At 43.4% G+C, this 18,300-nt stretch overlaps 1 protein-coding gene across 2 annotated transcripts in view; it reads right to left on the bottom strand.

The window, feature by feature from the left end:
- Positions 1 to 18,300, bottom strand: part of LOC138450152 (myelin-associated glycoprotein-like) — a 912,268-nt gene that overhangs the window by 351,813 nt on the left and 542,155 nt on the right. The window contains exon 5 of one of the 2 annotated variants that reach the window (XM_069604820.1): positions 13,455 to 13,742. The exons of the other annotated variant lie outside the window; for it this stretch is intronic. Within the exon in view, the coding sequence (XP_069460921.1) occupies positions 13,455 to 13,742 (288 nt within the window). The remainder of the gene's footprint in view (positions 1 to 13,454; positions 13,743 to 18,300) is intronic. 2 annotated transcript variants of the gene reach the window in all.

The following is an 18,300-nucleotide window of genomic DNA, read 5'->3' as shown; positions in this document are numbered from 1 at the left end:
GGGCCCGTTGTTAGCACCCTCCCCATTCCCATTGAGCCCAATGGGGGCTCGAATGGGAATGGTGATGGGTTCCTTGAATGAGGAATTACCGTGCCCTCCAAGGTCGGAATGGCCTGGTAATTCCTCATTCAAGGAACCCGGACCCGGTACTCGGTACCCGGTAAGGGGGTAGCCATGCCACTAATAGCGACATGGCTATCTCCTACTTTGTATGACCCCCAATATCAGCCATGATGGAACAAGGTATCTTAGTAACATCAGAGTCACTGTGTAATACCGTAGTTTATCCGATTAAGAAATCAAAAGGAGAGTCATGGCAACTAATTCAAGATTTAAGACCGATTAACCAGATTGTAGAGGCTGAGTACCCTCTAGTTCCTAATCCTGTGACGATTTTATGTAATATCCCTACTGAGGCATGGTATTTCACTGATTGACTTGAAAAATGTGTTTTTCTCAATCCCCCTACATAAAGAGTCACAGAATTTAATGTCATTTATGTTTAGACAGTCTAAACTGAAAAGTACTCACTTGCCTCAGGGGTACTGCAAGTCTCCATCAATTTTCAATACAGTCTTGCAGATGGACTTGAGCAATATTGACATAGAAAGTGTTGTATTTCAGTACATAGATGACATATTGGTTTGTAGCCACACAGAGGAAGGGTGCAGACATGATTTAATTCAACTAATGATTATCCTTGCAGAAAAAGGATATAAAGTAGACAAGGAGAAATGACAGTACTGTCAGGAAGAAGGGCTGTATATAGGGCAGTTAATCTCACATGACGGAAAGAAGATTACTCCAGAAAGGGCTAAGGCTATTTCGAAAACAGCAAAGCCACACAAGATAAAGCACATGCAGATGTTTTTGGGATTGTGTAATTATGTCAGAGCTTGGGTCTTTAATTACAGTACATGCATAAGGCCCTTGTTGCAAGCTTTAAAGAAAGCACAAGTGAATGGGGACAGAATTATCTGGACTGAGGAAATGGAAGAAGGGTTTGATGAGTTGAAAAAGGCAATCTGCTAAGCCCCAGTTTTAGAGACCCCCAACTATGTGAAGGAATTATTTTTATTCTTGCATACAAATGGTACAGTGATGACAGCTGTGCTTAGTCAGAGGACCACATTGGAGTACAAGCCCCTGGCTTATTACAGTGGAATTCTACATCCAGTAATGAGTGGTCATTTTCTGTGTGGACAATCTTTGGCAGCCGCTGCTTTTGCCATTGAAAAAGCTGCCAGCATGGTAATGGGATGTCTTTGATGTTATTTGTTGAGAATGCATTGTTTGCTATTTTGGAGAAACCTAAAGGTACATTGACATCTCAAAGGGCTTCAGCCTACAAGGTGGTCCTATCGAATCCAGCGATTAAAGTAGTTAGATGTAAGATCGTGAATCCTGCCATGTTTGTAGCAGAACCAATGGCAGAAGGTGAACATGCCCATGACTGCACAAATTATGAAGAATTCTATGATGAGCTTCCGAGGATAAAAGAGAATGCATTGGCTACTGGGGTGATTCTCTTTATTGACGGTTCTTCATGAATCGACCAGAATGATGGGCAAAGATATACAGGTGCTTCTGTGGTAAGGCACACGTCCAATGGAGAATTTGAAGTATTAGTAAGTGTACGACTGCCGTCTCACTTTTCGGCACATGCTGCAGAATTAGTGGTGCTGATTGTCGCGCTCGAGAAACATGCCGACCAAAAAGTAACGGTGTACAGTGACTCCGCTATGTGACGTCGACAGTGCATGCAGGGCTAGCACGTTGGAAAAGGAGGGGCTACCTCCAAGCGGACAGCACTCCGGTGCAACCCACAGCTTTATTGGATAGACCCATTAAAACGATGCAACTCCCAGTGGCTATCGCTGTGGTCAAATGTGCCGCGCACACTAAGGGAGCTGATTTTATTTCACGTGGAAATCAAAAAGCAGATGAGGAAGCTAAACGTATTGCATGCACAGATGATGTAATAACTTTTGAAAAATCTGATGTGAATGTAAAAATGGTGGTGTGTCTGAGTGTTATAGTAATTTGTCAAAAACTCAGCTCATGGAGGTCCAAGGGGAAGTGCCACAGGATGAGAAAGACCTGTGGACGCGGAGGGGGTGTTCCTTATCCCCTTCCGAAGAACTATGGTGACAGAACAGCACAGGTAAACCGGTGATGCCTGAGCATTACTAAGGGTAGTGTTGGAACAGCTGCGCTACGCTGTGCACATCATTAGAGAGAGCCTCGCCACAACTATTGCGGAGGAATAGTTTGTTCCAAATTTGGTACATTGTATATAGTAAACTGCATCGTATGTCAAAGGTTTACCGCTGGGCACACTGCGCACAGTTAGAGAAGTTATTCCAAGGCCTAATGGCCCCTTTCAGCATTTACATATCAACTATGTGGACATGCTGCAAGTCTGTAATGGATACAGATACATGATTGTAGTAGTTTGTCCCTTTTCGAGGTAGATCGAAGCTGGACCGTGTACTCACCAAGATGCCACCTGTGCTGCTGAATTTTTAGTAACTGCAAGGCGGGCTCTATTTAAGCTAACTACGCATTACTGTGTTGATAAGAATCAAGAATCCAGAACCCAGGGGCTTATCCTTGCTCATATACTGCCGCCCAAAATGTAATTAACTCAAGCAGTGATTACTTCCTCAGCTGGAAAGAGAATGTTGCCTAGAATTAAATGCCGATGCCTGAAGGCCACCTAAGAAAATTGAAAGCTGCCGGTTGAAGCCCAGAGGGATTCAGGGAGTGGTAGTGCAGCTGAGTGAGTTATAAAGAAATAAAAAAATGAAATAAACTGACAATTCGAACTTTAAATTACAAAGATGCCAACTAAGTGCCAATTAGATGCTGGGAATAGTAGTGTCACAAAGTAAATAAAACCTTGTAGAATTGGTAAATACTACTATTATTGCCTAGAAAAAAATCCCGGTCCTGACTAACAATCATATGTTCATATATAACCTGCGTTGTACGCTTACATACTGGTCACAGATTAACCATGGTCCTGAAGGTTCCCCACCATTCTGCATGGTCTTCTTTTGGGAGTCACTAACCCTTTCTCTCTGTCATATATAGCTGTTAGATTGGGATTCCTATTTTGCTTAATTGTTATACGGCATGATCCCTTAGTTGTTTCACAAAGAAAATTGGGCTGCTCTATAGTAGTTGCCCCTTCTTTTGAATTGTATTCTGCAGACAGTCAGCTATGACTCATATGTTCTATGCAGTAGTCTATAGCCATGTTTTTGTGTTTTACAGAATGGTAACATCCACCTCCTGAGGAAGATGTTGTGTTTAGTTCCACTACACGCCGAAACCGGTCGAGAGATAAACCCTACAGGGATGTGATCTTTTGCACTTTTCCTTCCGATCCACCCTGACAATAGATTATTTATTAATTAATTCTATTGATTATGAATATAAAAATGATGTCTGTTTGATGGGGACTAGTCATGAATTCCTTCTCCCCACAGGTTTTTAGCATGATTCCTTTGTCTTTTAAGCTTTTGGATGTATGTCACGGTATGTTGAGTTGGGTTTGAATGAGTGCAGTATGAATGGCAAGTATGTGTGACAATGTTTTAGCCGGTTTTAAGAATATGGTTGCTGCTGTTTTGCTGTATTTAAGTAATCAGTGTTTAATTATCTGTGATTGACTCACTATTGTGTAAATTGTTGGTATCACTTTTGATACATTTTAATACACATTTTTTCAAATTGATTTGTTTCTCTGGACAATCTTTTTCTGTTGTTCTATGCAATTATAATACTCTGGTCCAGAGGCTAGAGTTTTCCTGCCCTTTTCAGATTTTTTAAGATTCATTCTAAACCTTCCAGCCATCACCTCTTTGTTTTTGCTTTGTCACCCCGAGTGGGGCGGGTATGCCCAGACGTGGGTCCCGTGCCTGCTGGGCCTAGCGACCCAAGCTACTCATCACTGATGAGCCCCAACAAGGGTGAAACATGTTTGGGGATGCTTGTGGTCTCGTGCAGAAGGGATGTGGTGTAGCAGTTTGGGCTGGACTGCCCCTTTTGGGGTGGGGCCAAGCCTGATTTGCATATGGTCTTTCCCCTTCTGTAATGGCTTGGCAGGTGAAGAACGGTGGTCTGGAGGGTTGTCCAGAGCATTGCCAGTGGTTAAGATTCATTCTAAACCTTCCAGACATCACCTCTTTGTTTTTGCTGTGGATATTATAGAGCAAGTGCTCCAGCTTCCTGAGTATCGTTAGAAAAACTGTTCAGATGCCCCTACCTGAAGACAATGTGCAGAGACTGGTTGGTATGGTCTTCTATTATCTTATAGAGGAATGCCCACATCTCGATGGACGATCGACTGATGTCCGGACCTTTTTGAGAGACCCAAACAATAATGCATCGCTGAATCAATTTCCAAGAGACATTGTTGTACAGGTGAATCGTTATTCTGAGAGGACACCCAGACCCGAATGAAGCTTCTGAGTGTGGACACAGAGCACATACTTTCTTTTGTCTTCTACTACCTACCTGCTGGAGAAATATCCACATTACGTATATGTAGAAAAGATGATGCTTTTGTGTATATCAGAAATCCAGTGAATCGTCCAGTAATTAGCCAGCTGATCAAGGAGCTTGTAGAAAAGATCGAAGAGCTTCCCGAGTACTTTATGATGTTACCCTAATAAATGTAATTTTTTCCTCCCATGAAAAGAGTAAGAATGGGCGGCAGCAGTAGTACCAACCTAGTGACTGACATCGAGAGACGACCACGATGGGCAAGAGGCCATTGCTGCAAGAAGTGGACCTACTTGTATTTGATTTATTCATGCATTTTGTTTGTAGTGGTGCTTCTTTCGCTTACAGTACACACTGCATATTATTTTGATCTCAATAAAGCAAAAGGTTCTCTTCATCTTGTGCCCAAGGAAGGTACAAGTGTGGCAACTACTAGACAACCGAGACCTTATGTGATTATCCCTACTGTAAAGGAACATTTGCAGGTAGTTAAGCCTGGGATTAGAAAGACAGGGCTTTCTTTTGAGGAAAGGTTGCGTACAGAGGCTTTAGTAGAATCTCTATGGCCTTCAATTGCTGCTGCTAGGAAATGGCATCAAAGTAAACACAGCTTCTAGGACTCTCTCCTACACAGATAGAACATAGCTTACTGACAAATGATATAAGATTTGGTCCAGTAAGAAGGACATACACTGAGTTCCTTCATGATTTGATCACCAAGGCTCATGAGAGAAAAATTAGACCTAAAACAAGTATTAGGGGGGATGATGATGAGTTAAATGATTACCTAGACAGTACAGCACATTTGGGGAATAACATATGCTATCAGAGTATGAAGGAAGTGGGAAGGAGAACCTTGAAGAAGGAATGCTTTGTATGTGCACTCCTGCCTTATAGTATGGGAATATCTAAAATCTTTATAGACATAGATGGTAGACGTTCTGACTGCACATTGTCTATCACATCTTGCGTTCTGTCGTACAAGAGGCCAGTTCATGGGTCGAGATGCCTATCTCAAATGGGCAACTGACAGATCCAGATGAAGATGATTATGTCCAGGATATGAAGACAAGAAATAGGGCACATACCAAGAATAATGTAATCAGGTATCAAGAGCCTGGAGTGAAAGGAGCAGGGGTCAGATGGGAGGTAAACCGAAGACTTGAGAGTTCAGGAAAGACTGCCAAAGACATTCTGATATGGAAAAACAAAGGCCAAATGCAGGTCTGGGGATCAGTGTTATCACTGGATGGATGGGAAAAAGGAGTAGTTATCTGCAGAGCCTGGATGATAGCTAATCACCCTGAATCGACTGTGTGGAATGCACAATTGGCATGCATGTCAGTGTGGCGGAAACTTGCTAAACTACTGACCTGGGTCAAAGACAGAGGAGGTCCTTTGCAGATAGTGCCCTTCAAGAGTGCCGAGCTGTGTTTCAGAAATAATGGCACCAGAATGATTGGAGAGAATCAGAAATGCGGACAAATCTTTGAAGCAACAGGATTGAACATCGGGACAACAGTGATCTTGGATCACTATTGGGCGTCCATAGCCAAAGCTACCCGAAGACTGAAGAGGCGTATGCACCTTGGTGAATGTTCATGTTCCAGCATTAGTGATTCTGAAAAGTGATTTGAACTTTGACAGTTTTCCAAAAGCAGACGCTCACTTGAGGAAGAAGAGATCTGTGGAGCTGATAAATCGAATAAAGAGAGAGAACTAATTCTCAGCCAAGTCAACAGAAGCCTTTGACTCTATTCCTTATGAGCACAGACTATTCAGCCTGACTTCGTCAATATTTATGATGATCTTTATGCAGAGAATCCATGTTGGAGCAAATAACAAATGGCTGCCAATTACCAGATGGGAATTGCTGCAGAAGATCAACATGACCATAAAATGATTCAATGCTATCAAGGAGGAATTGAGAGCTTAAGACTATTGACTCTTCAGAACAGATATGGCCTGGATATGATTACGGCTATGGATGGAGGTGTTTGCGCAAAAATTGGAGAATCATGATGCACATTCATAGCTTCTCATGATGATGAGAATGACACCTTGACAGAGGCCATAGGAATGCTGACAAAACTGGACGGCCAGATGATAGAAGAAGTAAAAGACATTGCTGATGACAGTTGGTTTGGATCGCTCTTCTCTTGTATTCAGCAATGGATGGCAGATATATTCAAATTCCTTGGAGCACTAATCTTGTTAGTGTTGATAGGATTCTGTGCAATCAAGATAATAATTTCTCAATGCAGGAAGACAGCAAAGAAAGCCATAGGGATGAAGATTGTGATTGACGTTGAATAAGGATGGAAATTCAAAGACTTGACTGATGAGGAAATCAGAGACTTTGTAAAGGCCAGTATCTAGGCGCCCGAGGGAACGAAATTCCTGTATCCAAAGGACCATAGGAAGTATGTGGGAAGATGGATCTACTGCAGTCCAAATGGATAGTGTGTGCTTATGACCTGGAATAAGGATGAGCATGTGACGACAGCTGGATGCCTTAGGGGGGGTCATAAAATATGGGTCCCAACAAAGCATGTCTTCAAACAAGGATGCCTGGATGTAAAGGATGAGGGAAGAGCAGTCGATGAATCACCCAGAGGGGGGAGTGTAGAGAAGAAGCTAAGTACCCCCACCTCAACCACCTCACCCATATTGCTAATATGTTGGGTACCAGAGTGTGAAACTTGAGCAATACCAGGGGAAGTGCCCGTACCCAAGAGAATCCTGGAGACAAGGTTCCCATTGAGAAAACCATACCTGCATCCAAGACGGTATGATAACTATTTGAATGAAAACCCAGAAGTAAAAGGACAAATGCATAAGAGAGCAGATTGGTGACGTCATGCGAGAGACGAGCTGACATACATAGGAGAGCTGCAGAGACAAGAGAATGCGGATATTCTATAAGGCATCAAGAAAGTATCAAAGATAAGCAACATCTTGGGCTCAAGATGAACAGGCTTATGCTGAAGAAACGATGACATTATTAAAGTCAATTTGCATGTGTAAAGATGCAAAGTAACGCACGCAGACAAAGTTTTCATGAGACTAGCTTTATAGTAAAATAGTTTGTGGCAAGCGCCAATATATATATATATATATATGTCTATAAAGTATGAGTAAGGAATGGAGTCTTCAACCACGTGTTATAGCAGAGCTGGACCAAAAGATGGAAAAAAGTTATTTTCCAAATGTGTCACAGTTAGAAAACAAATGAATTACAGTTGAATTTCAGAAAGGCGAGGTTGAATGAGCCAAGAAGCCAAGGTCGTTTCGGCTGGAAAGAACAGGAATTAGTTGCAATATGTGAAGGAATGAACCACCGGTTCTGAAGGAGTGAATAAGAACAAAGAAGACGTCAGAGGCTTATTGGAAAATACTCTTCTTAATACGCATTAGCTAGATTTTGGGGTCTTCAGTCACATGAGGGAGGAAGTTGGACGAGCAGGATGGTCATACCTACGCACGAGAAATTACTTTATCTCTACTCCCCTGTATTCTGCAGGAACATAGAACATTTTCAAGGACAAGTTCAAAAGGCCTAATTGACAGCAGACCACTGAGGTGATGATGGATGATGTTCTAATTGGTGAGAAGCTATGGTCTTGACCAGCTCGCCAAGCACATAGCAGTCTGGCCTGCGTGCTGCTAGCGTGGGTGGAGGAGGGCTGACAGAGGTTAGAAATCAGCCAATTATAGAGGGCCGCATGATTAAGAGCCCTATAGTTAAGTAACCAATGGGATGTTGTGTATTTAGTGACGTTCGTAGTGACCTGTTTTGAGGGAAGGTTTTAGCTGCCCCACTTGATGTTAAGAAACCTATCACCTCTTTCACGCCCATTAGACTAGTATGGAACATATACAAAGATATTCCCTTAGACACAATCACAGTTAGTAGGTTTTGTAGGTTGCCACGTAGGATGACGCTAGTAATACGTTAATCGTACGTCACCTATGACAAGATTTTAGTATAAGAGTGCTTTTTTTGTGAAGTTCGCTGTGATCTTGCTATGATACGTCCGATGACGTTTGTTGTACTCCCTGTTTTAGATAATTGACAATAAAACAGTTATCTTTTTACCTACTTTCTGAGTCGTTTTGATTATTGATGTTTTGAGTAATCTCTGCATCCCCATTCATCTCAGAGTATTGCTACCTTGTCTTAAAGGGCTGGAAGTTCTCTGGTTCAAAGGGTACAACTGGAACGTCAACCAGGGGAACTTAGATGATAATTTGCAAATCAAGAGTTGGGGAGCAATGGATGGAAAGAAGGGAAAAACAAAATGGGAAAGAAAAAGAAAGACAATCTGAATTAAAAGAAGAAAATGGCCATGGGTAGAGAGGGAAGATCCAGGTAGGGAAAGGTATGACCGACCGGATCCGCAGGAACTGACGGGCAAGGGAGGGAAGAAGTAATCTGCGCCCAGCGCTGAATCTGGATGCGTGGTGGGGAAATGTATAACTCCTGGCTCACTTCAGATTCTGACAAAGCGTTTTCATAGAACATGGTCTTGGAAGGAATCAAAGTCTGGCAGAACTTCCACACTATTCTTCGTGAGGATGTCTTCTTGTTCTGTGCTTTGGCACCCATTCCCAGGTAATGAATGCAAACCCTTCGATTACGTAGGGCTCCTGGGGAATGAGTGAAAACCCAGCACCCAATATTGGGCATCCATTCATACCATTGGCCATCAAATCAGGTGATAGGCTGCCAAATTCTACTTTAGCTGACATCTTCCCGGGCTTTTTCTCTAGTTGTACAGTCCAAATCCCATTAAAAAAAATAGGTCTTGTATGGCTTTAGCAACTGTAACCTTTGCTTTCTAAGGAAGGCAGTGTCTATAAATAGATACATGTCAACATCTGCATCCCATTCAGTCTGTCTTTGGAAACATCATTAGGCTTCTGGACACAGTACTGGATTTTAATCTCAGCAGACAGCAGCCTTTATTAAACTATAATTCCCAGGAGCTGTCGAAACCAAAAGTGAGCAGTGCCAATGCACACACGCGGGGAACATTTCATGCATCCTAGCTCTGAGAGGTTTGGATCCAAACAGGGGTACACTTTCCTCCCTTATAATGCCTTAAATGAGGAAGCCTTAGGGAAAAAGTTGGTAAACAAGCCAGGAAAGATTTAAAAAAAACAAAAACACAGGGGCTTGCAGTAGATGTACAGATTAGCCATTTTGACATTAGAAGCATACTGCCTTGGGTGGCCAGCCTATATATAGCCACTCGCCTGCATGATAGCCTTCACATTCATTCTGCCTTAGAGATGCAGTCCAGGCGTGCAATCCCTCCAGCATCAGTGATCTACTGGCAGGCTACAAATCCAGCACAAGAGACATTTCCTAAACCAGATTATTTTCAAGTGCCAAAGGAATTCCCACCAAATCTGGTTCCCTTATGAGAAGACCCTTGGTGTGTTCACACCAGCATACTACAGGCCTGGCTAATGCCTATTTGTTAACAAGCTGATTACTGTTTTGATGGTACCAAATGAAGTGGAGGGAGGGTATCCTCAGGACGCAGCCATTTTACTTGACTGGCAAGGCAGGCACCCTGCTATACTATTCTATACGGTCTTCAAGCTGTTTACAGGCAAACTCGCCAAACCTTTTCTATTTTTAACGATGTCATGTTGTAGTATGTTGTCATACTGTGTTAGGGGGTGGTGCTGCCAGTGCTTATGAAATCCACTCTACTTCTATAAACTATAAAGTTACTAAATTCCCATAACCCTTAGAAGCTAGCTTCTGGTAATGAGTGGAGTCTCCCAACTGCCACATCTCTGATCCTTGTGACACATAGGTATACTGTATCTATTTGAGAGGAAAAGAGAGAGGGGGCGTGGGGGAGAAAGAGCGAGTGACTGACAGTGGTAATGTGTGAAAGTGAAATGGGCTAGTGTTAGGAGCATAGTGAGGACGTTAGGTTGTAAGACCTTTTCAATGAGTTCCTATGACTCCTAATGCATTGTGATCAGAGTCTAAACACATCAACACCACAGCAAAGCTATCTTGACTTGTCTCCTTTCTCCCTCTAACCTCACCCACTCCCCTCTTTTTCAGATCAGACAGAAGGCCTGCAGGCCATGTAAATGGCAGTGGGGCAAGGTATGCATTTCAATGGCATAACATACATTCAGACATTTTAAGAATGTGTGTAACAACAATGGCACGCACATCTACCACTCCTCATTGGTTGCTTACTTCCTATACCGGAGCTTGCTTATGTGGAAGAAGAGTGGACAGGGCTAGGGGACAAAGCGACTCAGAGATCACGTTTTGCAGTGCAACTCCTAAAAGGTTCCCAATAAGGATTGCAGACAGAATAGGAGGACGTGTGAGTGATAAAGTAATTGGTTTTTGAGTGTGAGTGCCTCTTTCCCAATTTGTGAATCTTAACTCGGCTTGAAATTGGTTACTTCCAAATTGGTTACTAACAATCAATCCTTATTGTTATGCTAAAAACTTAACGAAAAATATGAATATTGCTCTGAAAAACAGGCAATACAAAATAAAAATAAACAAACTGTACAACAATCATACAACTCCACTTAAAATAAGTACCACAGACGTTGCTTTCTTCACACAAGCAACCCAATTATGGCGGTTTCTGAGAGACAAGGGACCACAAGAATAGGCTCCAAGACTGCAATATCCTATATGAAAGACCACAGACATGGTAGACCTTATTTCCTTAAAAGAAATGTGGTCCCTTGAGCATAATCAATCTTTGAAGCCAACTTCTCTCACGCCAGGCTGCCGAAAGAAACAGGAAAACTCTCGACATCCTCCACACTGGTTGAAAGTCATATTTGTTTAGCATCTCTACAGGTGCATACCTTGCTGGGCGTCAACAATGGGAGCAGATACATGCGTCTCAAATAGGCATACCATTTATGAAATGTGAGGAAATGCATGACTGTGCTGTGCCCACACAGGCCTGAATAACCATTCCTCTCGTTTTGTGCAAAATAGATTAGTCCAAGACACTCCCACTTCGGACGTTTCAAATCATTCCTCACAACACCAGCAGCCAGCCATCTCTCATTGCCCCAGCTGTCTCGCATTGCCCCAGCCATCTCTCATTGCCCCAGCCGTCTTTCATTGCTCCAACCGTCTCTCATTGCCCCAGCCGTCTCTCATTGCCCCAGCCGTCTCTCATTGCTCCAGCCGTCTCTCATTGCCCCAGCCGTCTCTCATTGCCCCAGCCGTCTCTCATTGTCCCATCTGTCTCTCATTGCCCCAGCCGACTCTCATTGCCCCAGCCGGCTCTCATTGCCCCAGCTGCCTTTATTTTTCCAAATACATTGAGAGCAAATCTAACTGCCTGCTAGAACAAGGGGTGTCTCTTGGCAGCATAAAACCCGTCTTTGAACTCTTTTGCTTCCTCCCTAGTACATAGATCCCGCTTCTCCCACAGATTTAGTTGACTGGTTAGATTGTGGTTTCGTTTAGCTCTGGCTAACCAGGGAACTTCATATGGACATCAGCAGACAGGATATCTCTTTTATTCATTTTTCTAAAACACCATCCTTTAGGTTTAGTCATAATCAGCACTACTTCACACCAGGGGCGTCAGCTATTTTAATGGGTAAAAGATTAATTTCAACGTCAAAATACAAGGGTACTTTTGGGGTACTCGGTCTGAAGAGCAACTTAAAAAAAATATGTTCTACTACCAATAAGTCTTGGCCTCGAGCATACCCCCAAATGCCCGCGCTGTACATATCCTCTGAACCACTTTGATCTGCTAGACTTCAGGGGCCAAATGTACTTCTATATCTTTGAGCCCCACCTCCTGCTGCCTGGATCATCTTGGTTGCTGTAATTTCCGCTTGAGAACCCCACCTAAATTTGCTCATGAAGCAAACACTGAGTTAGTCATCATGAGTGTACTTTTAGTTTCCACTCAGTGGCAGGGAGGCAGCCAATCAGCACAGGCTGATTCCGGAGATAAAGGTCCACTATACTAGAGATCTAAATGCTTCTGATAAAGCAAATCTTCATGATAAACCAAAACAATAAAACAAAAATGCTTCTTCCACATGTGCCGTGCATCACAAACCTGTCCCTCCTTGGCTGCCTCTCAACCCCAACATTGCCTTCCCCTTTTGGGGTGGGACCAAGACTGATTTGCATATGGTCTTTCCCATTTTGTAATGGCTTGGCAGGCATGGTCTGGAGGGTTGCCCAGAACAATGCCAGAAGTTAAGATTAATTCAAAACGTTTCAGCCATCACCTATTTGGTTTTCCTGCATTTAACTCTGACCACCTCATGCCCCCACTCTTCCAATCCACATCTTTCTTTGCTGGTCCTATCATTGGAAGTGAGAAAAGTCTTCTTCTCAAGTGCCCTTCTCACATTTGCATGGTGACCATCCTCTGCTGGGTTGCACTTCCCTTTCATCAAGGGCACCCTTTTTATTTCTTCTTAAAAACACAAATTACACCCCAACCTTGATGTCGGGGGGGAGGGGCTAATAGCATTAATGGCTGCCATGGACAGGCTCGTTTGCGCAGCCTGTAATGACCAAATGCTAATTGTGGATGCCCTTGCTTCATTCAGCCCTATCCCCTCTGGCTAACGGCCATAACCAGCTGGGCAAACCTCACCCCTCATAGGAAGCCATTAACTATATATAGCAACCTCAGGCGAACGGTGACCCTGCTCGATTCCTGTTCGAGGACATCCAGTGGAGATTGTGACAGCATCTTACAGAAAGTAGCAAAACAGCAGGTAACACATTCCACACAAGGGACATTAATCATTTACAACTTGTATTTACTCCTCTTTATAAATATTCAACTGATTCATTTTTTCGCCTCAATGCATCCGCCAGAAGAAGTGTCTAAACTGTTAACTATTGCTCCATCAAGGAACGGTGTTGAACCCACTATGGTGCAAGAACTTACATTGAATATTGATGGGGAGCCAGAGGGAGGAAGAGCCATGCCTGTTGGCTGCCGAGCAGGAGACATTTTGCACAGATTCTTTCTGCCCCTTGAGAATGCTCAGAACCATGGGGTGGTTTTCATCCGAAACAGTCGAAATTGTGAAGTTGCGATTTGTGCTCTTTATCTGAAAGCTCGGAGGTATGCGCCAACTTATTTTGGGTGAAGGGTGTCCCTCTGCAAGGCAGTGGCATGTGAAACCGGAGGCAACAATTGTACAGTTCGATTCTGGGGAGATCTTCGTTGCATCTGCAATGCAGGAAGAAGATACACATGGGATTAAATTGCCAATTATGTGCGCGAGCTGCTGCACAGGCGATTTATTACACAAGGATAGTGTTAAGAAGGCTAACGTAACATCCTTTATATGTGGCGCGCAGGCCAGGCGGTACATACAATGCTAACACTCCAGATATAAGTGGGATTTTGAACATGCAGTTACACACAAAGGGACCAACTGGCAAAATCTTTTTGTGTGCAGGAGGATATGCACGGGCAAATCACGACTGGGCAAATTGGGCCTGGTTCACAAACAGATGGAGGGCCTTCATTCTCCAAAAAAGTAAGTCACTTGCTGCTGTAGAGATTCGCCTATTTTCCACTCTGGCAAAGTCGGATTTTCAGCTTGTAAAATATTTTATATTCATGTTTAACCTTCCCTTTAGCAAACGTTTCTTCCAGAGACTTGCACTGTGTGATTTGCTCTTTTTTACCAATCAGGCTCATTTGGGCATGCAAAGTGGGGTATAGACTAAATGCACTTGATGTATATTGACTTCTGTGGTAATCACCATCTACAAGATACAATCGACAAGAATAGGGGGATCCTCCTTCTCTGTCCCTGCTCCCACAATCTGGAACCCTATTCCCCTTAACATCCACTGATTAGAGGATCACTTTTCCTTCTGGAAGGCCCTCAGGACTGGGCTTTTCCTCCCCTAACCGCCCTCATCCTGACAACAAACCGATTCCACACCTCAGGTCATTCAAACCCCTGTCAGACAGGCCGAGCCAGCAATTGAACCCCTCATAGAACGTACTGAACAACAGAGGGAATAAACTCCAGCAGACAACAGGATAGAATAGACGCCACGCCTACAAAACCAAGAAACCAGCCAGGACACACAGGTACGTATCGCACTCCATATCGACGGAAGATAGCCGCAGGCACGACCACCCACCCGCACACATTTGCTATCATACACTTTTTGAAGACACTTCGTACATTTGCCATTTGCAGCTATGTCCTCCAACAAAAATTTGGCCCAGCTGGACACAATCAGTTTCCTGCACTCGCATACTCGCCAGACAACCTGACCGCACCCATCCACAATCCAGCATGACAAGGGTCGCTAGTAGGGACTTGTCCACTCCTACCTAACTTCGTATTGGATAAACTGCACACACGCATGCTAAACTCCTCTGACGAATCTCCCATACGTTGGACTTCAGTCCCACAAAGGTGTTCAGCTAGAGGGCTTTGAAGAAAAGTTGCTATACAAATCTGAATTCCACATGTTAAAATAACAGAGGAAAGGGAATCCAGAATATCTACATGCGGGACACCAAAATATCAACTTTCACAGACAAATTCTCCCCATGGGAAGATTCTGCCTATGCTGCGTCCCTCAACATTGCTTAATACGTCCAGATATCGGCATCAATATTGCACTTCCTTTCATGGCTCTTAACTGCCCTTCAATTCGTGTCATTGAGCACTTGTCAATCCCTACGAATTCCAACTTAATTTGGGCCAAATCAACCAGGGCTATAGCAGGTGAGTGATTGTAAATAATTGCAGTGTGCTTTATGATGGACAGTGCCACTGCATGCCCTTCACTTGTGATCGGTGATTATGCTGGCACAGATTTTGCGAATTGTGCCTAGAAGTGATTCTTCCAAGACAAGATCGCAGTTGTTTGCATTTTGTGCTTGTAATGATCTTGAGGCTCTGATGGACTTGTGCTGCATGTTTTTTTTATCATGTAGGGTGGCTTAACAAGGTGTGGATGCTGCTAAATTTGTGTGAGCTGCAGGAAACTGGGCTGGAGGCTTAGAAAGGACCACAAAAGGAAGGCTCTAGAAGCTGAAAGTGATCGTTTTCCATCCGACAGGGAAAAATCTCCAATTATTTTTACAAACTGTCAGGAGCTCAAGTTAATGGATTGTGCATGAAAGCCAGGGCCGCTAATAAGCCCCGCTTTCCTAAAATGTGCCTTAGGTGGCGAGGGTTCTTTCCAGGTAGGCCCACCTCTTATTGATGGACATCCATATCTAAACATGTACATATACTTCTGCTAGTCATTATTTATTTGATATGACAACTGTTAGGCATCATGACGAACATACAGGAAAGTTAACACAGAGAGAAATTGCACCTGACATGATGAAAGCAGCATCTTTATGCTATCATTTGAAAATGCTTATTGGCCACAGGCACGCAAATGAATATTGTGCCATTCTAAATGGCCACCTACATATGAGAAAATAGCTAATGATATTAATTTAAAGGACTGCCAAAACCAACCCCATACTTGGCAGAATTGGTCATTATTTGAAATGTGCTGTCGCGCTCTAAAGATACACTTCTCAGTCATTTCTGGTAGCAGTGTACTCGCGGCTTCAAGTGTTGATGCTAGGCACATGCCAGACACTTTTTTCTTTTGCAGTCAAGAAGGAAACCTACAAAGCTTTAATCCATGTGAAATCACTTTAAAAGCCATTGAACTTCATAGTATACAGAAGTCTGTATGCATTCCCAATGCTCTCCCTACTAAAATGCAAGAGGGTGAGCAAATATATACATATATAAATAAATAGAAACGGGCAAGGCTTAAATCTGGTTAGCTGCAATGTTTTTTTTTGTGAAGCCCCATGGTACAATCTTAACTTTAGCCTATGTTAGTTTACATTGGCTTTCGCAATGCCCTCTGACACCTGGCAGTAGAGACCTAGCATCCTTCAAAGTCTAGGCTGAACTGAAATCAAGATAATGGACTATTCTGTCCAAGGAAAATAGTGTGTGCAGAGAAATGAACATTTCCGATTTTGCTAATTTTAGATACCAGCAGGTGTCGTCCTTCATTGGCTGGCCAGTTCTTAATGACATATTTTTGAATGCATTCCACTCCACTCTTCCCAGGCTGATATCTCTGACTGAGTTTAACCCAGATAACTCTTTGCCTAGCTTCAAGTGAACCCAACACCTTATGTACAGGGGCAGCGGCAGAGCTCAGCCATAACCATTTCAATTATGCTGGCTAGCATGGTATCTCCTCTGCTAGGTGTTAACATGGCAAGGCAAGGTACATAGTGACAGGGACTTTGTTCTCTAGTAGAGAGAGAACTTTAGCAGAGCTAAGACAGCCATGCCGCTATGACAAAGGAGGAACCCTTTCTATTGCCCAGCCTACCTTGCTCTACTTTAAAATGATGTTTAGGGGACCGAGATGTCTGGTTTCTACAGTACAAGAGTGTGGACACTTCCTTAAGAAGTCTTACCCTATAGGATCCTAGCAGATAACTTGTAGACATTTGCTAAAACTGGCCTGGCAGCCCACTATGCCTCTTTATTTCTGTTGAAGATGTGGGCAGTTTAAAGTCCCCTTTCATAGGAGTGAAGCCATTGATCGGAGGAAGGGGCGAAACCTTCTCCTCAATGCTCTCTGGGGGACAGAGAAGATTGCCTCCCTTGAGAACTCTTTGACCACGCTATCCAATGGTACTGTGCTAATGTAGGTGATTATGCATGCCTTCCTGGAATGGGAAGCACAGAAGAGAGCTCCGGCGTGGCAGTGCTCCGGTGCTGGGTGCCTAGCGACCTTTTAATTCAAGAGCATTTCTGCTGGTATTGCTGGTGCTCAGCAATTCATTTCCTGAATTCTGGAGAATTTTGTGACAGCAAGCCACATGCAGTCCACAGATTGAAGCCCACGATGCTTCGCCTGATTGCCTTCTGTACCCCAATTCAGGCAATACTTAGAAAGCCGACTGGAAAAATCAGGCAAGACTTCCTGACTACAGGTAAAGTGTGCCAACTGAGATTTTATGAGTTGCTCGCTACATCAAGAAGTCTTTTACCCGGGTCTGTGGCTAACTGGACTAATACATCTACTAAAGGGGCATGTGTTGGCCTCATGGTCACAGGTTTGAATCCTGGCAGGTCCACTCAGCCCTCCAGCCTTCCGAGGTCGATACCCAAGGAGTACCAATGAATTGGGTAACAATACATATCTGTTATCTGTCAATAGGCCAGGATGCCCTTTTGGGGGTGAACATGAACATTACAAATACACCCGTTATGTTTTTATGTTATGTTATGTTAAGAGGTTTGGCCTGAACCTTTCATTTGGGCTGCAAAGAGAATTGCCAAGAAGACTTGCTTGACCAGTGTTCTTTATAAGCCTGTACTACTGTGTGCATTTCCATTGCAGGCGTTAGAAATGAGTGTAGTTTGTGAATCTGTGCATTTAGCAAATATTGTAATTTCCTACAGGGTCTCGTTTGGAAATTCCTTTTATTTTGGCATTTTACACACTTTTGGTGTTTGGTAGCATCCACTGTGGATCCACATCTCTGAGGAATATAGCCTACCTTTAGACTGTGCTGCCGTCATAGAGGCATTGTAGGTATACTATGTAATCTCAACGCCTTCAACCCTTTTGACAGAAACAGCCGTGATCCAAGTTGTGGAACTGGTTTAGGAACAGAGCATAGGAGCCTGTTTCTTCCTCTTTTACATGTTCTGGTCAGTATCCGATTCCAACACCCTGACATTATGTTTTTCTCTTTGAACCAGCGCTAGGCT

The sequence above is a fragment of the Ambystoma mexicanum genome, chromosome 1p (assembly GCF_040938575.1).
Source record: "Ambystoma mexicanum isolate Mex_15411 chromosome 1p, UKY_AmexF1_1, whole genome shotgun sequence".
NCBI lineage: Eukaryota > Metazoa > Chordata > Amphibia > Caudata > Ambystomatidae > Ambystoma > Ambystoma mexicanum.
Note: the sequence above shows the minus strand (reverse complement) of the source record. Positions and strands in the feature narration are given on the sequence as shown.